The following is a 23,922-nucleotide window of genomic DNA, read 5'->3' on the forward strand; positions in this document are numbered from 1 at the left end:
TTACTATGTTTTTTTGACCAGGGTTCTTGTCCATTTGTTTACAATAGGAAGTTGTCTGGTTTCTTAGCCGTTTAATTTCCTCGGCTTTTGTGTCTTGCAGTCGTGTGTGACGGCTCCAGGCGCAGGCTCCTTAATCCTGTTAGTCTGCTTGTTGTCTGTCACCTGCAGCTGATAGAAGATTATAAAGTGACCTGCAGGACGCGAGTTTAGATTTGCACCAGCAAGTTTGAAAGGGCAAATGCACGTTCTCAATAGGAATGTTTAAATGTGCACTTTGTATCTTTTTAGGTGGAGGGTCTGCCACCTGCATGTCTCTGTGAAGATGTTGTTATTTTGTTTAGAAAGTTCCACAGTACATGTATCATGTGGTGGTATAGTGGTGCGAGTTACGAGTCATATCCGTGAATAAGAATGTTTCTAGGGATTTTCCTGCAATAACAGTAACAACACAAAATCATGAAAAAATACCAAACTACCCCCCACCAGATAAGTTACATAGTGCATCTTTAAATATTTTGCATACTTATAGTGGACGTTTTCTATTAGGTTTTCACCACTGAACTGGCATATTCCTGGTTTATTTACAGAAAACCATTGACAAACACTTTTTGATAAATGTTTCAGCGCAACATTAATCCATTAGCGACTTAAAATTAACTGTGTTTGCTAGAGTTTTCCCAGACAATCACTGCATTGGATTAAATACATTGTAAAACAAAGTGCCCACCCACATTATCAACACGTTTTTTCTAATGTGGCATTAACTATTTGAGAAATGAAAAATCTACACACAGCACTGTTTTGACATTGCTAGTTTCATTTGAACTTTGAGCACTTGAGCCACTTGAGAGCAGCGCGTTTCAGCTTGAGGCCCATTTAACACAGTGTGATGACGAAACGGACAAGAAGAGACTGGAAACTGCTCAGACTGTAAGTGTGTGCAAGAAGTGTGGCTGTTTATGTAAGTGATACAACAAGCATGGTCTGTTAACAGTGAAGCTATTTGTAGTTTAGGCAATGGACAGTCATCATTTTGAAACTCAAATAACAAGATAAATGTAAGCTAAATCAGTCAATTTACTTATAGAGCCCTTTTCTACACTCAAAGTTACAAAAGTCTTTCACAATAAAAATCAAGGCAATACAAAACGGAAAACTAAGTAAAAACAAACTGTACAAAATAAAGTGCATATAAAGAACTATATTACAGTGTTAAAAGCCTCTCTGAAACATTAATACTACCGGTAAATGATTCAACCTCCTCCAGACCCACTTTTTAGTCACAACTTACCAGAATCTATTACTAATATTGCACATGTTTCTGTTACTGTAAATCTAAAGGGGCAAGTTTTTAAATTTTTCCCCCCATCAGACGGTAAATACTGTAATTGACTGTTGTGTTCAGTCTCTCAGTTGAAGGATCACAAGCACAAACGGAAGGTCAGACAGGTCAAGTCCACGTCTGTCTCCAGGATTTCCTACGTTTCCAGTTTTTCTAGCAAAACCATACCCAACTTGATATATTACTGAGTAACATTTGTGTCTGATGGAGCTTGTTAATGTATTTAATGTTATTTTTTGAGGCAATGCTCTTGACAAATTGTCTGTACAATTTACTTTCTATACTCATGCCAACCAACCCCTATCTTACTAAAAATACAGTCCATTCCGCAGACCTAGACTTGAACTGTGTTTCAAGGGTAAATACTTGCAACGCCTCCAGTATTTTAAAATGGTCATATGTTTAAAATTTGCATAACTCGATACCTAGTACGTTTGTCATTGGTGGAGAATTCAGTCAAAGTTTTATATAGATCCTAAAAATGCAGTTCTTAGAAGAAGGAAAAAAGAAAGTTTCCATCGACTTTCTCTTACATTTAAACCTTCCCCGGGCCGCCTGCAGTGAACGCCCGGCCCGGTACCTGTGAGCCAGATGGCAATGAAAGGTTTTTGAAGCTTAAATCAACAGCACGTGGGCTCTAGTTTGGGGAACATGCACTTGGACACAACCAAAGACATAGCTGGATTTAAAGCAGAAACGGTATTGTTCAAAAAAGAGGTTTCAAGAAAGTCCAGAGGGAGGTTATCCACACACAAAACAGCCTGCAAATGTTTAAGATGTCTCTCAAATCACAAAATGATTACTGCCCGAGTAGGTTGGTTGGTTATTTTGGGGGTGCCTACATTATAAGGAGCAATGCTTCTTTCCCCTTTTGAACTGAACAAACCAAAACTTTTGATTTTCACAATAAAAGAGGGCAGATACCCATTAAAACAATTGATAATATTGCAGTTGTTGTTTTGGAGATGCCTCATATATAATCAATAATACTACACAAATGGCCTTAAAAAGAGAGAGTAATCTGTGTAATCTCCCAAACCATGTATAAAGTGATATTTCTGCCATTTTGCTTCTACCTTTGCCCACCTCACTCACAATAGTATACGAGAACAAAATGTCTTTCAGTAGATGTTGGGATTCTCCGCATGCATTTTCTTCTCTTTTCATGACATGTTTAAGCAAAAATGATCACATGAAAGAAATGTACACATTGTTATTAACACCATTTATTCATGCTTCACAAAAACATTAGCACGATGACTACATATTCATTTAGACATGTTTATCAAGGGGAGTTCTTGAAATGTCACAGCTGTTTTTTAAAAATGTTGAAGGAATGTACGAGCCGTCTCCTCCTCTGAAGTCCTCTTGCTCAGCTCCTCTGTTACGTGTCAACCCCCCACGCTCACTAAAACACAGGTTAATCCTTTGCGCGTGAGTCTTCTTTTGGTCTTAAGTCCTCGGTCCCGACTGGAACGGAGTTTTGGAGCTGGGGGTGGGTGATACCGGTCTTCTCTCGCCAGGCCCACACCAAACGGGCCGGGTCAGAACACAGCAGTTAGAGCGGGTTTAACATGTCCCAGATGTGCGCCTGTGTAGACCATGTGCACTGCGAACTCAGCAAAATGGCAAAGTAGAGGAAAGGGAGTAGTGGCTGAAGGGGGGTTGTAAATATTGGTTAATTAGCAGGGCTGCAATGATTGATTTACGGAACTTATTGTGACTAGTCAAAAATCTGATCCGTACCAAAACTAGTGATTTTCATCAAACTACTTTATTTAATATTTCTTTATCTAGTAGCCTTAAATCATCATCATTTCAGCCATTTGGTTGATAATGTATTAAAAAGTCTCTATGTACAATAGGCGAGTCCAGGGCTGTTCAATTTACGTAATTTTCCCAAGGGCCAGATTTTCTGGAGGGCCAAGGCCTCTGGGCCGGAGGTGCACAGCACGACAAAACTGTAACAATAGTTTGTGTCGCACAAAATATCCCCATCACTGTTGAAGTTGAGTTGATACAATAAAATGACTACCGTACTACTGACAGATTGGAGTTTTGTGAGCAATAACATCCAAAATGCCAAAATTTACCAACTTTACTTTGCAAAATTGCCCATCCAGTTCTGAACCAGAATTAACCCTGAATCAAAAAGCAAAATTAAACAGCAAACACCAGTTTTTTTGTTTTTTTATATATGGACTAGCTGTTAGATGCCGCCCAACTAATTTGCTGTACAGGATCAAAATGGCAGTAGCTTTTTATAAGATTTACAGGTAAGTTTATGTGTTTGCATTAGCATTACATTTAGGAAACATTAATTTGGTTTTAGGTTTAGGGCTAAATTTAGGGCTTTGGGATTCTTTTCTGACTGAACTCAAGGGATTTTATGTCCATGCAACCATCAGATTCCTCAAATGTCTTGCCAAGCAGCAATAATTAGATTCACATGGATTAGCTCAATGCTTCCTCTCACTAATTGGAGCAGTTTGGTTATTTTTATGTGTGGATTTTACACATTTTGGACTAATCTAATGTTTGGTCATGGTCAATTAACTTGATTGGTAGGTAGGATTCTGCACACACATTTTTTGTTGTTCAAAAAAGGAATTGTATTTAACTATTATTAGAAATACTTTCTTTTGAATAATGTATAATAATTAGCCAACCGTATACGCAATGATGTATATGACGTAGTTGTTTTTAGAAATTTCCCATAGTCTCTTTCCCAAACGTTGAGTCCAGCTGCGCTTATAACCACGTTCATTTTCTGAGCTTGTCCAAATTTCCACTCGCTCTCTGGCCTGGCCTTCCTCTAAGAATGTGAAATATGTTTGCACGTTTAAGTCTATACTCTGTCTGGATTATTTTTCCATGTTATTGCGAGCTGCATATTTGGGCATTTGTCGTCTTCAAAACACACTTTGTGGAAGTGAGAGCTGGACATTTCAGGTCATTGTGTCTTCTATCGCAAGGTGTTTTGTTTTCATGTATTTAATCTTTTTTCTGTGTTCACACCATCAAATCATTTTCTCGTATGGTTCAAAAATACAAATGTTCAGACCATAAAGGTGCCAAAATATAACTTTACGCTCTTGTCTGAAAGATCACAGATAAATGTGTTAAAAAAAAAATTGTATATTAATCTGGTCTTCTTATAGTGTTTTAAATGATGTTTTATTATATACAATACCCATTATTCGAAATGCATATATGTATTTGTAATAACATTCACAGTGGTCTATCTACATCAATAAACATCTCGATAATCATTGAGGGTTAATTAAGTTTGAAATCTCTGTAAAAGTAATCGCAAAAGTGTAGAAATATCACCTTATGCGCAAATTATTCATATCTTCAAAACAACATTCACAAATAATCTAAATTTCGATATATATTACCCACTGCTATTCACAATATTAAGAATGTGATGTATTGCACAGTCCCACCTGCACCTAATGTGTGGTAAGTTGTATATGTCTTGTCAGAAGGCCATGAGCTGACCTAATGGGAATGGCAGCAGGGACGGGCACTTTTCACTGCCCTGTGCGTCTCTTCTGTGTGGTGATTGTGGTCTGTGCTGTCACTAACCACTTTGTCACGCTTAGCAGAAAAACCATGGTGGGGGTGCAGCAGGGGGGGCTGTGGCGGGGCAGCAGGGGGGCTGTGGCGGGGCAGCAGGGGGGCTGTGGCGGGGCAGCAGGGGGGCTGTGGCGGGGCAGCAGGGGGGCTGTGGCGGGGCAGCAGGGGTGCAGCAGGGGGGCTGGAGAGGGGCAGCAGGGGTGCAGCAGGGGGGCTGGAGAGGGGCAATGTCACTTGTACTGTAAAAAAAGATGAGCTGCCTGGAGGTGGATAAAAATACTCCACAATATTCAATATCAATGTCCTCAATCATATGAGTAATATAATTATTCATATTAAGGCTTAGTAAAGTGTGTTTTACCCATCATTTAATTAAATATAGTATAGTATACCAGTGTACATAACCATAGTCATATCTACTTTTTTGTACATGAAAGTGTTTTTACAGTGTTATTCAAAATAGATATAGTTTAGTGTGTTTATCTCGTCACCTCTTCCCAAAACCATTGTCTCTCATAACAGACCTTCAGCTGATAACTGCTTTTAAAGTCAGAACCTTCCACTGAGCAATGCTGCCCTTGAAGAAGCCACACAATCAAAGAAGATAGATAATGTCCATGCAGAACTAAAGTTTATCAGAAATCACATGTTTGGACAGCGACATTGAGTTGATGAATTGTAAATGTAACTCTTTTGCTCTGTCCCGGAAGTCAAAGTCATTCAAATGCACACAAGTGGTCAGAAAAGTGCAAGCAACTCTAGTATTTAAAGAGATATAGTAGTCAGATACTTGTGTGGCAGGCAGATTATGTAATATTTGAGTGTCAACAAAACCTTTTATCTTCATATAAGGATTTGTCCTTGCTTATTGAGGCTGCAATAACAAAATGGTGTTTGGATAATACAGCAAATAGACACAAGTATTTATGTAACTCAGTGTGTCCTATAATAGTGCAGATATAATAAGCAGTAATGCGTCTGTATTATCTGGATACATAGGGGCTTTAATTGGGTTGGTAGCACTTCTTCTAAATATCCTTTTTTTGTGTACCACCACTTCTTCGAGTTTTCTGTCTGTTCTCTGAAGCACTTTTATCTATTGTTTTTGGAAAGTGGTCCCCAGTGGTTTAGGCCCCTGAAGTCTCCGTCAGGTACTTGCTCAATTTTGATGCTTGTTCTTTGATGTGTTCTTTTGTTGCTGCAAATTACTATATTTATTTGATTTGTGCTGCTGTCATTTGGCCGGGACGGATTTTGTATCTCAATGAGTTTTTATCCTGGTTAAAAAAAGAATTGAATGGAAAGTGGGTCACGTATAAATAGTTGCTTGACTAGACCTTCATTTGCTTTTAATTCGTTGAAATTGTAAAATATGTTTTTTTGTTACTAATTATATCATATCTGACAACAGGACATTTACGGTAAATACTGTACCAGCACTTTGACTAAATCAGGAAATGACAAATGCATGAAAAACAAGTAATATTGCTATTATGCGGTCTTGGCAAAGATGAGTAATATTTGCCAAAATTAATCTTTTTTTTTTTTTTGCTTATACTAAATATTTGGACAATATTTTAACACTGCTGTCTGTTTTTGAGGTAATTTTGAATAGTTTTAATTACAGACAATGTATTCTATATTTTAATTTTACATTTTTTGACATACCTCCCACCTTTTGTCCTGCCTGTGACCACAAGTGTGCAAATAAATCTTTAATTCAATGCTTTTCTGTAAAAGGCGTCCAATCGTATATCTCTGATGTTTTTCCATTCGTACAAACTGCTTAAAACACAGCAGCATGTCAACTTTCACAGCGTCATGTGTGAAATATTGCACTTGCAGCTGGCCCCTGACACCCTCCTACTTCATTAGTTTACACTTTAGAGACCAGTTATGTTATTGCATGTTACGTAAAACCTGGACCAGTCTAATATTTGTTTGCCCGGTACAGTGCATCCTTTAAGTTTGAATTCTCAACTCGTGACTTCCAAAAGTCAAAGAATAAACATGTTATCCAGATTGTTTATGTTTTAGAAAGCGAGCTGTGGATGTAGGAAGTGGTGCCAAATGCAAGTGTGCGCAGAGGCCCTAATGGCTGATCATAAAAGTCTGGTCTTTTATGGAAATTGGACTTTAAAGGGGGCTTCTTTTCACAGTTTTGTTAAGAGGTGGGCTGCTGTTCAACAAAAGGTGTTTTCTCTTTCACTTTTTTAACAAATGACACTATGGGGTGTTGGAAACTTCACAGCAAACTGACAAATTGTTGCCAATTGGAATGTCACAATATCAACATTTTGCGTTACGATTGTTCATGATTATTGAGACCAAACAACAATAAAATCTTTTAATTATCTGTAATTCGCATTGTCTAACACATCACTGTTCCTCAAGTTTGCGATCAGCTTTAAGAAATTGAACCTCCTGAATGACTAAATACAGTAAATGTGACAAACACGCAGATAAATGTACTTTTGAACTATAGATTGATTTAAAAACATAATATTGCTTCTATAAGAGTCACGATTAGTATGTTTCGGTTTTTACGATTATATTGTGACCTGAATAATAGATTAACCGAACAATCTTGACATATATAGTTGCAAAATGTAATTGTTATCAGGTAATTCAATGTAAAAGTTGTAACTACCAGTAAGCTGGGTGACTCTGCCAGTGGTACACGCAGTATGAATCTTTAGCTGTGATAAGATGAGAGATCCTTTATTTGTCCCACTATGGGTAATTTCCACTGTTGCAATAACCCTTTCTTAAAACCCCTTCCATTGACCACAAAGACAGCAGTGTTTTTTTGTGTAAATATGTTGAATTTGTGTGAAAAGTTCTTTTTTTCTTTTTTCTTTTTTTTTACAGTGACCCACTTAAAGTAGCAGTTTCATTGGTTCAGAGCTCACTCGCGCTGTCTCGACACGTTATAGGCCTTCAACCTGTCAGGAGACATCTCTGGCTTCATTTACCCCCACATACCGGGCCGACGTACATGCCCCCAAATACACACACAGCAGTGGCAGAGAGGGCAGTCGCCCCAAACTGTCTTCTCACCTCCGACCTTTGAACCCTGGTCCTGCATGCGCCGCCGTAGTAACTCCAGAGGTTAAAGTTTAGTCTGCGCAATGTGTCTGGAAAAAATGACTGAAATGTTGGGTTTTTGCATGATATTTTGTGACATATTTATCTTATCGACACTTATCGACAAATTGACTGAACTGCGTACATTTCTACATATTCTGGCTGTTTAAATGTTTGCTTTGTTCGTGTGTGTTGTCTAATTTGTTATGTACCTTCTCACATTTGACCTCTTTACCCTGGTCCTGGAAGCCTCGTAGTAATTCCAAAGGTTAAAGTTTAGTCCGAGCAATGTGTCTGGGGAAAATGGTTCAAATTAGTGGTTCATTCAATCAACTTTGCGCTCTTTTTTTCCACTTTATTCCGTAATAACTCCTGTGTCCACATTGCAGTTTTTTCTTATTTTCTTTGTAACTCCAGACTAGTAAGTTGATTTATAGTTCACCAGCAATCGTTTTAATCAAAATCAAGTTACAGCTAATTGCAAACCGCTGCTGTACTCATAGTATGCATTCTGTAAACGGCCATCGTCGGTCCCGTACTCTTAATGTCACAGTGGAAATATTTAGTGAAGGCTGATTGAAATTGCGAGCTCAAGCTTCAGTCTGGACCCGGCTCGACCGCCTTTGATCAGTGGGTTCACATGCGCCCATTACCCATCATGCCTCAGTGTATCTGGGATTAGATTTGTCAAGAGTTGTTACGATAACCCTTGTCGGATCAGCCAGAACAAGCTCATTTATTCTACGCTGAAACACGGCTGATTTCCAAAGTCACTCGACGCTCGATCTCACTTTGCTTCTTTGAACTCAAAATTATTTTTTATTAGAGCCGAGTTGTTGACGAAATGGCTTGTTTTATGCCAAATTTTAAGTTGTTTCTTACTGAATCTGCTCTGACTCTTCTTAGTGTGCTGCTTAGTCATTTTAAATAGACACAGATGTAATACCTGACTAATATTGTTATCTCGAGAATGGAATGCATTCACTTTTAACTTATTAAGATCCATTTTGCCCGTTTGCTTCTCCCTCTTCGACCGTGCTCCCACTCACATTCTTGACTGGACTTAAGGTTTGGTAACTCTCCAAAATAATAGCAAATATTTCTTGAATGGACGTCATAACAAACCATTTAAGTTTCATACTCAAGTTAAATGTTGTTTAATATGCGACAAGCTCCAGGACAAACTTTAAAATTGGGGGTAAAAATGCTGTGAACCAAAAGTCAATCAATATCTTTTTTTAACTTTTAGGCAGACAATTTGTTTAGTTAGATTTGGTGATGTTTCATAAATCCACACTCTGGACTACGTGTTTGTATTAAAAGTTTTATGATAAATCACTTAAGAGTTTAAAAAAAGGACACAGAACAGCGCCTAAATAAAAGATCTATCTATTGTTCTTTAATACGTCTGTTTTTAAGACAATGCCTGTGTAATGCTAAGTTGTTTTTGTGCGTTTAGTCATGGTGCGTTTCATCTTTCAGCAATTTACCCCAGCTTTTTGTCAGTTTTTCAATCCATGTCTGGGTATTTTAAAATGTTATTTTTAGACAAGTGCCATGCCAGAGATCTGTAATCTCCAGGTGCCTTTTTATTTTTTTTATTCTTCTGGCATATTTCTGATGCACCATTAATTTCTGTAATACCTGCCACTACAGAGCTGTACATGAATCCATCAGATCCCCGTTCTGAGCACTTAACCTCTGCTCAGCCTCTTCCACAATCCTTTGCTCCTTCTCTTTGGCCCGAGGAAATATCTATCACACCCCAACCAAATTACAGCAGCGCGGGGCTTCTTTCGGGGCCTCGCTACCAGCTGTGAGGCATTACACAGGCGGGGCATAATTATACTTGTACACGTCTGATTTCAGGCTGCGCGATCACATGTCCGACCTGCTTCTGTGGTATCAGCACTGCTTTTATGGAGGACTTAAGGTGGGCGTCCCACCACAGACCTGTAACAAAACTCAAGCCTCTCCAATATGGTTCCACTCACATCAGACTTGCACTTGTGGCAGAAATTCCACCCCTATAGCAAATGCTCCGGCTGCGTTTAATCAAATAGTCCTCTGCCACGGCATGCTTAGAAAGAACTTTAAAAGCAGCACGCCGCGGCACTATTTTTTTTTACTGTTACAATTGTGGACTGAAAGCACAAGTTTGGCGCAAGCCTTTGAACACTCGACAAAATCATTTCATGCTTTGCCAAGAGATGTCAGCCATGCACTTTGCTGAAGGTTCCTGTTGCGTGACTGATTTTTCCTCACTTGTGATGTCATTTTTTCTGTACTTTGGGCTTTAAAAAAAGAAAAACAAAACAAGAATTTGATTACTGTTTATGTGGTCATGTTCCTTCCTGACTTAAGCGATGCATTTGTTGTGGGCCACAGGAGATGTTGCATAAATGTATATGAATGTCAGTCTTTATGTTATATTGACCACATTAATCAATAACAAACAAATAAATATATCTGGTGTGGGAAAAACTAAAGAAAAAAGTAAGTCTCCTGGGGCGAAATCTCCTCAACTTGACTGTTATTAATAATATGTAAAAGATGGTGTGAAAAAAGACATTTCTGTTTTTGAAAATGAAGTCTTTAATTGCAGTCTTAATGTTCAATGTTGGATTTAAATCATTTGACTTGAAATTCAAATCTTAAAGTAAACTGATTCATCTTCCAGTGGGGAATTGTACTTGTTACAGCAGCTCTTAAAACTTTATAAAGTGTAGACGGCAAAAAAGTGTCATACCAAAAAGATGAATATCAGAAATCACGACAAGAATAATGATCAAACTCCAAATCTTTTCTTTCCAGTAAAACAGGCTTCAGAAGTTTGTGTACTTTTCTCATTATCACTTCAGATCCCCAGGAGAGCAGCTTCCTGTCATCTGTGCTCTGCTCGACAAACCTTTCTTTTGTGTCACTTTTACTTTGGGAAGATGTACAGTGTATTAATGATGATTCAGCGCGGCTCAGGGACTTGTTCTGGCAGAGGTCCGAGGGCCGGCTCCACTCGGGGCCCCTCCATATTTTTATCCCTCTGTTCTCTCCTTCTGCGCTTTGAAGACGTGGCCAAAGATTACACCGCATGTCCCTCCAAGATGCACAATTTTAATCCCAATATTTTCAAGAAGCAGGTGTCCTGAACAGAGGCGGGTCAAGATGAGTCACTGGTGTTGTCGTAGAGACGCGGGAGGGGGGCCTTCGCTTCCTCTCCCATCATGCCTCGCTCTGTCCAGATTTCCTGTCAGTCCGGGAAAGGAAGATTAGAGTGCTATCATGTTATCTTTTGCCCAAGAGTTTCTATCGCAAAATAACAACTACAGTCAGAGTGATTGTGTGTGTTTGTGACATTGGACTAAGTAATTATTTTTTAAGTATTCATTTTTAAAGTACTAATAGTGTGGGAAATTAGTATGAGTACAATTGGTACCAGTATTTCAGTGTTATTATTGGTACAAGTAATAGTTGTTGTAATAAGGCTAGTATTACCCAGTTGTAGTATTCATTCATACTTTTATTTTCTGTATACTCACTAAAATCACTGAATTGAACATAAAGTAGTTGTTGTTCTACATGTATAAGCTTTAAAAGATGTTTGCTATTTTATTAACCCACTAACCTACATTTTTCTGATGCACCGCTTTGTTTGAGTACACGTTTGGCTTCTTCGTGTCTGTGTAAGTCTACGGGCGCAAATGGACTGTAGCCTGCAAAAGAAGGCTGGGCCACATATGTCAGCATCACACTGCAAAGGCATCTGCAATCTCAGCACTTTATTAAAACATCCCTAGATACTGTTGGCTAAATCTAGGTATGCTCGTGTGTTCTTTTCATATCATGTGATTCAGCCATTGCTCCGTGAATTCAACCGTTAAGAATAATGAATATCAGGGGTGGAAATACATCTGTACAATTAATAGCAGAATTTCGCACAAAGGACCTTCTACAAAGCACATCTGCAGCTCATTGAAGTGAAGTTTATGAGAGGTTTTGTTGTGATTTAAAAGTGCAGGGCGTGGACACGGCTTGTAAAGTGTTTGTTGCCTTCTGGGGGAAGAAAATCTACTATTGTCGTCTTAAAATACATGGCATCATTATTGTTTCAATGCTGGTGGTTTACAAATTATTTATTTTTATATGCGTTCAGAAAACAACATTGAGATTTAATGTAGTGGCACTATTTCAGTATGCTCTTTGACATAATATATTATATCTTTATTAACAAATGTACATGCAAATCATTTGTCAAACTGCGTCAGAATAAAAACTTAACAGACACAAAACCAATCAAAACTAATGCAGACTTAATATGGAAAAGCATGAATAAAATCATTGTCTGATGAAGAACCTTGGTGTCATTGCAATATATTTAGTTGGTTGCAATATAAATTATTGTATCAGCCAGTATTGCAATAGATACTTTTGTGATATATTATACAGCCCTAATTCAATATATTACTTATTAATGTATAGCTTATTTTTTGCAAAGCACCCGTCTCTTTTGGCTTGAAGTTGTTTTTTTGTTCGCCATGTTTCCTAATATGTTTGTCTTTTCTGCAGAGGAGATTGACTACACCAGCTTTGGCTCCAACACACTGACGCGTAAGAAGAAGGCAGTGGTGGCTCTGCGCAACAACGATGTGAACCGGAAGCGCCCGCACATCCGAATCGGCATGCCCCAGGACTTTCGGCCCGTCTCCTCCATCATCGACGTGGACATCCTGCCCGAGTCGCATCGCCGTGTCCGCCTGTACCGCCACGGTTCCGACAAACCTCTTGGCTTCTACATTCGGGATGGGACCAGCGTTCGGGTAACGCCGCACGGTTTGGAGAAGGTCCCGGGCATCTTTATCTCGCGCTTGGTGCCGGGCGGATTGGCAGAAAGCACGGGATTGCTGGCGGTAAATGACGAAGTGCTGGAAGTGAATGGCATTGAAGTTACAGGGAAGTCTCTGGATCAAGTCACAGATATGATGATCGCAAACAGCCACAATCTGATCGTTACGGTAAAGCCAGTGAATCAGAGAAACAATGTGGTGCGCGGCAGCCGGATTTCGGGCAGTTCTGGTCAGTCTTCAGACAGCAGCGGCTCGATTGGGTACCCGACCTCCGTAGCCTCCGGCGGGATGACGCTCTCCTCTGCACACGGTTATCACGACGACCTCGAAAGTGACGAGGATACCGATATCGTCATAGAAAACAGCATCAAGCGGCCTTCCCAGCGCTCCAATGCGTCGCTGGCTTCCAACAAGTCCGGCTTGTCCCGCTCGCACCATCAGATACCCTCCGCGACCACTTCAGGAGGAGCGGCAGCGCCGGTTCGACCGCGGCCTGCCTCTCCCAGCTCACCCGCCGCGCGCCCCCCTTCGGTCATTTCCACGGCATCGTTCCACTCCCAAGTCAGTCTTAACGGAGGGTCATCTCAAAACCATTACCACCAACATCAGCACAGCGGCGCCAGCTACAAAACCCACAAGGACCTTCAGCACAGCCTGCAGTCCCAGCTTCACATAAGGCCGTCCCATCACAGCAGCAACCCAGCGCTTCGCCACAGCAACGGTAGCCTCCACAAAATGATCAGCGCGCTCAAAACGGACCCTCGACACAGCCTGGTGCTGCCCAGAGGAGGCGTAGAGGAGGACGGAACCGTTATCACACTATAATACAAAATCACAGACTCGACCTTTCAGAAACTGCAAACTGGTGTGTTTTACCACATACTAATTTTATAATATCTGCCTGATTTTACAAGATAATTGTCAAAACGGATTATGAAAAATGTACATATCATGTATTTTAAAATGTCTTACACAAAAATAATTGTTCGTATGTACGTAATAAACTTCAGAACAATGTTTTTTAGGTAATTCCACTGTTGTATAGCGTTCTGAATGTGCCTCTACTCTTAGTGACCACTTTTACTGTGTCTTTCAATGCTAAAAACTGGGACCAACATTGGGGTTGCTCACGGATGTTTTAAAAGAGTAAAATCTATATTTCTAATGAACTCGAATAAATGCTGTGTAGAGTATGATTTTTAAATAGTCCTTTTATGCAATGATGATTTTGATTCTGTTCCTGTTTCAATAAATTATTCCAAGTCTCCGCTTTGGAAAGCTCTTATGCATTACAAAACTCCTTTTACTTTCCTCTGAGTGTAATGATAACCTTACTGCTATAAATCTGTTACTTGAGCTTAAGTCTTTTCTGTAAACACCCAAAAAACTTGGCTGGCGTCCCTGTTTTTAACCAAGCGCAGCATCTTTAGACCAGAATCCATAACCACAAAATTTTATGCATTTAAAGGGTGTGACTTCTTGTGGAAAGAACTATTTGTGCAACTGGATTTCAATCCTCCAACTGAAGAAAATTTAGCAATAAATTATTTTGGCTCCAAGGACCTTATCCACAATCGGTAAATCCTTGATACACTCATAACCTTGTATAAAACGCACAGACAATTTATTTTATCATTGCAAAATTTTAGTGGGTACAACTTTGTGGTACAAAAGATCGTGGCAAGTACGTGTCTAGTATTTGTATGTTTTTTAATGATTTTGTGACCGACTACTTTTTTTTCTCTTTTTTACTTTAAAAGGAATGCATTACATTAGTCACGCAAACATTTTCAAATCAAGGTCTTCACCTCTGTTTACTGCCTGTGTTTACTTAGATTTCAGCTAATGGATCACTTAAAGCCACGTGATCTACCTCGGTGTAATCTGCAGGGCCAATCCATCGTTGCTATCTTACTTGGGACACATGATTTAATTGGGCACATTATTTGTGCGCTTTTATTTGGCCAAAAACTCCTAGCCTACACTTCCCAAAAAAATCCAAGTAACACGTGTTAATGACTCGTTCAATATATCAAATTTGAATTATGCTGATTGTGATATACACAGTCCATTCACGATAGAACCACACACCGTGGTATGCGTGACTGCCCTCTGGTGGCGAGAGGGAAAGGTATATTATAGGTTTTCAGGAATTCCAAGTATTAAAATTACCTTTGCTGTACAAAACGTGTTTGTTGTAAAAAAAAAAGAATAATAATAATACATTTTCCATCTTTAACTTTACTATATTTTTTATGAAACATGTAAAGGGGTTATAGGTGGTTTATTCTTATTTTGTTACGTATTCTCAGACTACTATTGCCTCTTTTAGCCATAATATTTCCATGTATTTATTTACTATAACATGATTTATTGTGGCTCTCTTTATCACGCTAAACTGCCCGATTATCTACTTTGACACTTCTGGGCCGCCGTCCACAGTTGACCCACGTGATGCAGTCATTTGACAAACACTTGTGCGAGAAAACACTGCGCTATGGACTTCCACAGGAACGACAGGGTGGGCCTCCTGTCCCCGCTAGAGGAGTCCAGCGCAGAGATCAGTCGAGACAGCGGCATCGTGTCCCAAAGCGCGAGTAGTTTGTCCATGGTGAGCGAAATCCTCAGCAGCGGAACGGTGTCGCAGAGCCCGAGCTTCGGAGCGGCGGCGGCTAATGTGGCCGAAGCACCGGGGCCAGAGGCGGGCGGACAGCTCCAGGACGAAGCCGAGGAGGACGATGAACTGCTGCGGGAAACTGCGTTGAGCTACTCGTCCTACATCAGAGCCACGGCCGGGGAAGAGGTACGGTACCGAGCCACGACAATTGACGAGTGTACGTCCATGCGCTTGTTTACCACGCTGGCCTTCTGCGCATTTACACTGACAGGGACCCGGGCTCAGCTGTCATCTTCTTATTTGTTTTTATCTTTGAGTGATTTCAATTATACGACGTGCATGGCAAGAATATGACACTGTAAACAAGACAAGACATAAGCCATGATGGTTGTGTGTATATATTATTATGGGAGTTCTGCATCCATAGCGAACATGACCCATCTGTGTCCCGAGACATGGGGTAAACACGTTCAAATCAAATATCTTTATTTTTAATTACTGAAACATTGATTGGTTCTCAAATCGATCATTCAATCAGAAAAGCAGAATGGGCCACATTTGTTTTTTTCCGGTTTCTACGACTAAAACCAGTTGTAAACAAAAGTAAAAGTACTCTCTGATCTGAATCGTCACTGACACTACCCAAACCCCAGTTCCTGCAGCAAACCACGAGCCAGTGCTAGTGCAGCCTCTGCAGCTCAGTAGGGGAATGCTGGAGGTTCTGGGCTGAACACTGAGAGAGAGAGAGAAACACTTGTATTTGTCTTCTTCTCTGTGCAGGTTGGGTCACTGGCAAATCAGGTTCAGTTGTGATTGTAGTTCCTTTTTTTAAAACCGTAAGAGCTTAGGCTACATACAGTTCATTTACCAAACAAAATTTACTATAAGCTTCGAGCCTCAACCCATAATGTGGGAATTCTCTGTCGTTTCTGTAACCGTGTCAAGGAAGACATACTTCCCAATTTAAAAAAAAAGTATATCATATTATAACATTCGTATGGACTTGAACCCTGCCTCGCTCAGCAGTATTTAACTGAATGTGCATGATTCAGGGTTATTCCTAAAGCCTAAATGAGCTGCCCATTTTGCTAATCAGGAAGACAATAGACTCTTTGTGAAAAGAATGTGGTTCTCTTAAAGATAATTTTAAACCTCTTCCAACCAATCAGATTTTTACCAAAGTCAAAATATTTTTGTCAAATAAAATGTTCTAATTGTAAAACTCTGTTCTAGATCCTGTGTCTGGAGAAAAGTTTGGAAGAAATGCTGACAAGAGTGGATGAATTTGTCGGGATGTTGGATATGGTGAATTGCGGTTTCAAAAATAAAAAATAATTCTGTTTCTTCACCTTTTGAAACTCATGTTAATGTTTATTTGCAGATCAGAAATGACACTTCCCAGATAGTGAATGAAAACCTACCTCAAATCCAGCAGAAATCTGAAGAAATGAGACAAATATACAGGAGGATTGATAAACTAGAGGTACTTGTGCTGTCATCTTTATCTTTTTATTTTATTTATTAACGCAGGCGGAAGAGCGCATGTGCACTCCCCCGTGCGGACTGATACAACACACACGTGCGTTTTGTATTAGCGCGACGGATCGCATCGCATCTCTCGTCTCCCGTAGATTTCCGTCTCTTTCTGAGTCAGCTCGAACAGTCTTTCTCCGTCTTTATTTTGTCCCGTACACCGAGGGAACTATATTATGATAGATCAATGCACTTAGACACGCGGAAACATGGGGACGAGCCGCACGCGGCTGCAGGTGAGCGATAGGTGCGTTTTATGATTGATACGTGGCAGGACTAATCGGCAGTCCACGCCACGAGGAAATAAGATTCAGATTTGGGCCAAAAAAATCCATTCAACCTTTAAGATATGAGAGGAGTTTTGTTAATAAGAGTTTTTTGTTTTGTTTATAAGAGTTCTTCTATTAAGAGGTTGTTGTTGTTTTTTTCAAACTCCCTATAAGTTATCTGTCCTTTCCCCCTGTATCTACTGTGTCGTAACACCGAAATTTCCTCATGTGTGGACAATAAAGGATTATCTTATCTTATCTTACAATACAAACATGTAAAACTCAGCTGATTTCAATACCACCGTGATAATAAACACTAAAAGAAACAAAACTGCTCATTTTAGACAATTTGGTGTAGTTCTGATACAAATCAAGGTCCATTTTATCCTGTTTTTAGTTGTTTCAGTATTGCATGTTATGTATCTAGTTTTGATATTAGTTTTTGTGTCAGTTAATATCTGGATGTCGGTCATGTTTGACAACCATAATGTAAACAAGTTGTAACTTTAACTAAAACAAGTTACAGCTATCATCATGTTTTTGTGTTATCTCAGGCTTTTGTGAAGATGGTTGGAGCCAATGTCAATGCAATGGAGGAGCAGGTCACACTAGCAGAGGGGGAGCTGGGAACGCTACCTGGTGCTTTCAAGAAAATGTTTCGTACAATGACGGTACCAGGTTTTTTAAATGCAAGTCCTCACTCTATTTTATGAAAACGTATAACATTTCAGAGACATTTTGAGTTAATAGTTTTGTTGCATTTATTATTTGTTTCCAGAAACAGTCCAGCCCCAGGCGACCAGCAGCACATCAGCGGCAAGATGTTCCTAGTGTTTTTCGAACTGACGATTACTTCCCACCACAACCTGAACAGTGACTCACTACAAGACATTAAAGTAGTCTACGTTTACTGCCAGACCTCTTGGGACAGCCGCTTTGATAAAGCAATAGTGACTTTTTTCTTAACAAATCCCTGGACTTGAAGTGCAAGAAAACACTGATCAGTGTCTTTTCTGCAGCAACAAGCACTGAACTGTAGCAAATCTTTAAAAGTGCCTAAGTGGTCACAATAAAGTCCATGTGTTTTTATTATTTGTGTGTAATAAGACACAGTGTGTAACTTAACAGTCCTCAAACTAGAGAAGCTCTTGAGTTACAGTAGTAATTTAAAACATCAATGCATTTCATAAACAAAACAGCTATTTTAATATAAACCACATTCCTTTTACAAGAATTTGTGACATACTGCACGCCGTTTTGGAGTTAAGCTTCAACTATAGGGCTTTCCTCGTCTTCCAGTTGAAAGTGTTTGACTGTGTCACTTGTAGTTTCTGACCATCTAAAGTTGCCTCCTTGGTATTTACTTACGCATGTCTGATTTTTAAGCACACTGTAAATGAGCTGTCACTTTATTAGGGCCAGTCATTGAGCTGGATTTTATTTTTACATCAAAATCTGAAGGAGACTGAAAGACAACTTTTGTAGCTTTGGTTTTGTTGTGGCCCAAATCAATAATGAACACGGTTGGAATTAATTGTTATGTATTATTTGCCAAAATATTTTGTATATACTTGGCTGATTTTGCTCATGTTTTTTAATCATTAAATCTATTTGCAACACTTTTCTCTTTACTTAGCCTGTATGATGTGCATTTGATATATTTCTGTGGTCTCCTTTGAGACCAGTGTCACTACCTTGGCAGTTTGTAATAGGCTTTGGTGTGATGTGTGGTTCTTATGTTATATCATCACTGTGGATATGCAAAGGCATGTGTAGAAACAATTTAGTTACATATGTTTGCAGTTTCAGTAATGCCATAGGACATTTGTGTAATACCAGTGTTTGCCATTAACAGGATACTATGGTGGCCCCTTTGCCTAAAATCAACCTGGTGTTACAAATATTCCTCATTGTGTTTAACATGCACTATTAACATAGGAAATTTACAAATTGTATGGGAGATAATTATCAATATTAACCCTTTTGTACCACCGTAGTCTGGACAAACATTGAAAACAATATCTATCAGGTAAAAGGCTGGATCACCCTCCTCTGCTTTTAACTCTGTTCTATACTGTAGCATCATGTTACTATTTATATTATAACCATGATTCATGCAAACACTCAGCTCTGCATTCAAATCGATTCAAACCTAATAGACCCGTGATTCAAACCGTTCAGACCATGAGTCAGAAGCACAACGCAATAACCTCTCTTCTAATTGGTTGTGGCACCGCGACGTCACTACGTTGGTCATAATTGGAGGAAGCGGGAATCCCACCTCAGACTGTGGCTGTAGACTTTCCACGTTGGATCGGCCTCGTTTTGAAAAGTGGAATAAAACGGTAAAAGGTTTGTTTTCTGTTTAGTTACTTGCATATCTAGAGTCGTTTTAAAAGACACGACGTTCCCTAACCGAGACAAAATACAAAATAAAGACACATTTCCGGATGTAAAACGGTCTCGGTCTGAGAGCTCTCAGCGCATGAGATGCTCGCGTTAGACAAGTGCTCAAAGTTCAGAAATGGTTTGTTACGGCCAGTATTCTGGCTATTTTACATGAAGCTCAATATAATACAATGCTTGTGTTAGTTCTGTGCCATCGTGCTAAAGCTAATGTGAAAGTATCCATTGTTTTCAGCTCATGTTGGTGCAGCTAATTGGGCTAAAGTAGTGCTAGTAAAATGTTATGGATCTGTATTCAGTGTTAACATGAGCGCAACAAAGTCAAATCAATATCGTTTCAAATGTCTTCTGGAATTTCGATTGAATATTGGCCATACTCAAATGTAATGTCATTATATCCCTGATGCTATTCTTATCACCTCTTAATATAGACTGTCACTTTTACAGGCCCAGCTCAAAGGCATGGCTGAAAAAGAAATCTGGGTTAAAATTGGACAGGACTTTGTCCAAGCTTACTATCAACAGTTTGACAACACTGATAGAAGTACTCTGGGTTCACTTTATGTAAGTCTGATTATTTTTACATCTTTAAATTGAATTTAAGGGTCTAGACATGCTTTAATGTTGTGATTTTCCCCAGTCTGATGGTGCCTGTTTGACATGGGAAGGACAACCATTCCATGGACGTGAAGCCATATCTGGGAAACTAGCAGTGGGTATTTTTATGAAATGACAAACTGCAAAAAAGTTGGGATTATAGGCTGTGTTCATAAAAAAATGTTTTTTCTAGTTTTCAGTGTGCAGCTCTGTATTAATAAAAGAGCTGTGATAATTAAATTCAGAACATTTTAAAAACTTTGGTATCTTTTTCCGGCAGAGCTTGCCTTTTAAGCGGATTAAGCATGTCATTACTGAACAAGATTTTCAACCCACGATAGACAGTTGTATTCTCATCATGGTGTTTGGTCAATTACAGGTATGTTACCATTTTGTACAATCTTCCATTCCGGTCCATTCTTTAAAGTCTTACAATTTACATCTATGCCTCTTGTGTTCAACAGGCAGATGACGACCTTCCTATGGGCTTTCACCAGGTGTTCTTGTTGAAGTCGGCGCCTAATGGTGCTTGGGCGTGCACAAATGACGTGTTCCGTTTGGGAATACATAACATTCCCGTTTAGCTGTAAATAATCCTCTCATTTCCACGAATACACAAACAAATCTGCTATCCTTTTGTTAGATTACAATAAATAAGAAATGTTGCCACTATTGTGTCCAATTTTCTTGTGTTGCCCCATTGGTCCTGGTGTTGAGATTTTCAATGCCATTGAATGTAATCAAGAGCCATGTCTGCTCTTTTTAAAAGCTTGGCTATCTCTATGGATCTAAAATCATGTTAGCTGCTCATCTTTGGCCTTAGTTGGACATTTTTGCTATCTAAATGTGAGTAAAATCACAACTGTCCAGCAGGGGGAGCAATAGTCTTGTCATTTAAATGGTCTAAATCGAGGGGAGGACACAGTCAAGTATGGTAATAATAGAAGCTGGAGCTTTTATAACCTGTTACAATTGTTTATGAAAAAAGCTTGGGAGTTCACTGGAAATGGACCTGATGAAAATAAACCAGCAGCATTACTCGTGTAATGACACGGTAAGGACGTTACATTAGCAATGGGGAACGTGGGTTATGCGATTGTGAAAATCGACCCGTATTCATTACATTTAACTGAGCAGTTAATGGCGTTAAAGGGTGGCTATGTATTGCAGCTTTATTAAAGCGTACAAAACGGTACGACAAATGACAATGGACAAACTAGCTTCACGTGGACTTGGAGGCTAAGCTAAGCGAAGAAACCGACTGAGTAATTACACATTTATTACTTAAATCAGCACAACACTGTACAGAGTCATGTCAACACGTTAAATGAACCTGTATTTTTACATTTTAAAGCAAAACAACGAGCTTATGCGTCGTTTGTTTTGGATGTTATGAAGCTTCGCGCATGCGCAATTGCTCTGTTTCCCCAACGAAGACCGTCATGTCTTTTTAGTGAAATTCATTCATCTCTTAATTTTAGCAGAATGGCTTGAAAGACAAAGACGCAGAACACTTGAATGAGTGTCAAGAAGAAGATGAGCCATTGCTTCGGGAAAACCACAGACGGTTTGTTATTTTCCCCATACAATACCCTGAAATCTGGAAAATGTACAAGCAGGCTCAGGCATCATTTTGGACAGTGGAAGAGGTGAACTTGGGTTTAAACAATTATTAAATTAAACTTTTATTTGGACAATATCACGTCACAGTTTTGCTTATTATTTCTGTTTTTCATTTAGGTTGATTTATCTAAAGATTTGGCTCACTGGGACCGTCTAAAACCTGAAGAGAAGCACTTTGTTTCCCATATCCTGGCCTTTTTCGCTGCTAGTGATGGTATTGTAAATGAGAATCTGGTGAGTTGTTTTATGATGATGTTCCACTCATATGCACAATGTATTTTTATTTAAAGTACCTTAACTGACTCAAGATTGCACATCATCAATCTTTAACGTCTAACCACGAAACTAAAAGAAACCTTATGTTATTGCAGGTGCAGCGGTTCTGTCAGGAGGTACAGGTCCCTGAAGCACGCTCTTTTTACAGTGTTCAGATTCTAATAGAGACAGTTCACTCAGAAATGTACAGCATGCTCATCAACACATACATCAGAGACCTCAAGGAGAGGTCAGTATTTTTATTCAACTTTTTATGCCATACTCTAATAACATAATTTAACTTTTTGTAGTCGATGCATCGTGCATAAAATGTATTGTGGACTCTGAAGTTGACTATAATAACCACACTTCATCAGCTAAGCAATTTACAGCCGTTGCTCACTGTACCAAAATATACTGAGAACAACTGTTTTTTGAGAGACATTTTGTTGTTAGCCACAGACCTTTAGGTTGTGTGCAACTGTATAAAATGCACCTGTTCATGGTTTATGTGGTAAATAACACTGTGTTGATGTGCCTGAAAGATAAGGAAACAAATATGTTACATGTATTTATTATTATGTATATTTTTCTTCTACTATCATATTATAGTATGAATGTTGGGCTGTATTTTAAAATGTTTGATATTGTGTTTTTCAGAGATGATTTATTTAACGCCATTCAAACCATGCCTTGCGTGAAAAGGAAAGCGGACTGGGCTCTTCGGTGGATAAATGACAGCAAATCATCATTTGGTAAAAAGTTAATATTTCACATAAGGAGTATTTGCAGGCCTTGATTGCTTAGACTTGCTCTTCTATGTTGCAGGTGAAAGATTAGTTGCATTTGCCGCTGTAGAGGGAATTTTCTTCTCTGGATCTTTTGCTGCCATTTATTGGTTGAAAAAAAGGGGTCTAATGCCTGGCCTTACTTATTCCAATGAACTTATCAGCAGAGATGAGGTTGGATTTATTTTAATAAATAAATACAATTACCAAAAATAAATACATTCATTCTGTTTACTTATTCAATTCTATATTTAAAATGATGACCTCATGTAATCTCACATATTTATGTCTGCAGGGTTTGCACTGTAACTTTGCCTGCCTTCTGTATAGCTACTTGATTAAAAAGCCAGCAGAAGACAGAGTAAAGGATATAATAACCAAAGCTGTGAGCATTGAGCAGGTAAAACACATTCTAATGAAAATCTTAAATTAAATGTAACTGTATTGTTTATACTACATTTGTCTTTTGGTTTACACATAATACAATTGGTCACAGCACCTTTGTCCTTGTGTAACCCGCCTTTTGTGTTCCAGGAGTTCTTAACTGGCGCTTTACCAGTGGATCTCATTGGAATTAACTGCTCGTTGATGAAGCAGTACATTGAGTTTGTGGCGGACCATCTCCTTGCAGATCTTGGCCTTGATAAGGTATTGTCAAAGCAGATCAAATCACATGTTATTAACTCATTATAATACCAAGTCTGGATTTTGATTTCAGGTTTACAACGCTGATAATCCATTCGACTTCATGGAGTCAATCTCACTCGAAGGCAAAACCAACTTCTTTGAAAAGCGTGTGGCAGAATATCAAAGGTTTGGTGTCATGTCAGGCGTAATGGACACTGAATTCACTCTCGATGCAGACTTCTGAGATAAAGTACAGCGATATTTATTATTCAGTGTTGTATCTAAAATGATACTGGAATGTCAAATAAATTGTTTTATTCTTAAAATCATCACTCTTGTGGCTATGCTGTTACTT

At 39.1% G+C, this 23,922-nt stretch overlaps 4 protein-coding genes across 7 annotated transcripts in view; all 4 read left to right on the forward strand.

Moving 5' to 3' along the window:
• pard6gb (par-6 family cell polarity regulator gamma b) overlaps positions 1-14,119 on the forward strand; it is a 60,237-nt gene extending 46,118 nt beyond the window's left edge. The window contains exon 3 of the mRNA XM_072447835.1: positions 12,575-14,119. Within this exon, the coding sequence (XP_072303936.1) occupies positions 12,575-13,677 (1,103 nt within the window). The 3' untranslated portion in view covers positions 13,678-14,119. The remainder of the gene's footprint in view (positions 1-12,574) is intronic.
• A 1,174-nt stretch (positions 14,120-15,293) lies between these two features.
• On the forward strand, positions 15,294-18,890 carry bloc1s4 (biogenesis of lysosomal organelles complex-1, subunit 4, cappuccino). Its single transcript, XM_072447868.1, has 5 exons — positions 15,294-15,655; positions 16,703-16,774; positions 16,851-16,952; positions 17,826-17,960; positions 18,050-18,890. Exons 1-5 carry the CDS (start codon positions 15,350-15,352, stop codon positions 18,146-18,148), a joined length of 714 nt encoding a protein of 237 aa, XP_072303969.1. The 5' UTR covers positions 15,294-15,349; the 3' UTR covers positions 18,149-18,890.
• Positions 18,891-19,513: 623 nt separating this feature from the next.
• LOC140361440 (nuclear transport factor 2-like) lies at positions 19,514-20,943 on the forward strand. Of its 3 annotated transcripts, none has more exons than XM_072447151.1 (5): positions 19,514-19,616; positions 20,125-20,241; positions 20,318-20,389; positions 20,555-20,653; positions 20,739-20,943. In XM_072447151.1, exons 2-5 carry the CDS (start codon positions 20,140-20,142, stop codon positions 20,856-20,858), a joined length of 393 nt encoding a protein of 130 aa, XP_072303252.1. In that variant the 5' UTR covers positions 19,514-19,616; positions 20,125-20,139; the 3' UTR covers positions 20,859-20,943. The 3 variants fall into 3 exon arrangements, with proteins under 3 accessions (XP_072303252.1, XP_072303250.1, XP_072303251.1); XM_072447149.1 differs by having other exon boundaries at positions 19,517-19,616; positions 20,109-20,241; XM_072447150.1 differs by having other exon boundaries at positions 19,605-19,623.
• A 287-nt stretch (positions 20,944-21,230) lies between these two features.
• Positions 21,231-23,894, forward strand: rrm2b (ribonucleotide reductase M2 b). 2 transcript variants are annotated; one of them, XM_072447836.1, is made up of 9 exons: positions 21,231-21,328; positions 21,756-21,923; positions 22,015-22,131; positions 22,269-22,402; positions 22,813-22,907; positions 22,981-23,114; positions 23,236-23,340; positions 23,475-23,588; positions 23,659-23,894. In XM_072447836.1, the coding sequence occupies exons 1-9, from the start codon at positions 21,281-21,283 to the stop codon at positions 23,809-23,811; spliced, it is 1,068 nt and encodes a 355-aa protein (XP_072303937.1). In that variant the 5' UTR covers positions 21,231-21,280; the 3' UTR covers positions 23,812-23,894. The 2 variants fall into 2 exon arrangements, with proteins under 2 accessions (XP_072303937.1, XP_072303938.1); XM_072447837.1 differs by having other exon boundaries at positions 21,266-21,328; positions 21,759-21,923.
• Positions 23,895-23,922: the final 28 nt, after the last annotated feature.

The sequence above is a fragment of the Eucyclogobius newberryi genome, unplaced genomic scaffold, assembly GCF_026437365.1.
Source record: "Eucyclogobius newberryi isolate DKJ021-1_F unplaced genomic scaffold, fEucNew1.0.hap1 SCAF_16, whole genome shotgun sequence".
NCBI lineage: Eukaryota > Metazoa > Chordata > Actinopteri > Gobiiformes > Gobiidae > Eucyclogobius > Eucyclogobius newberryi.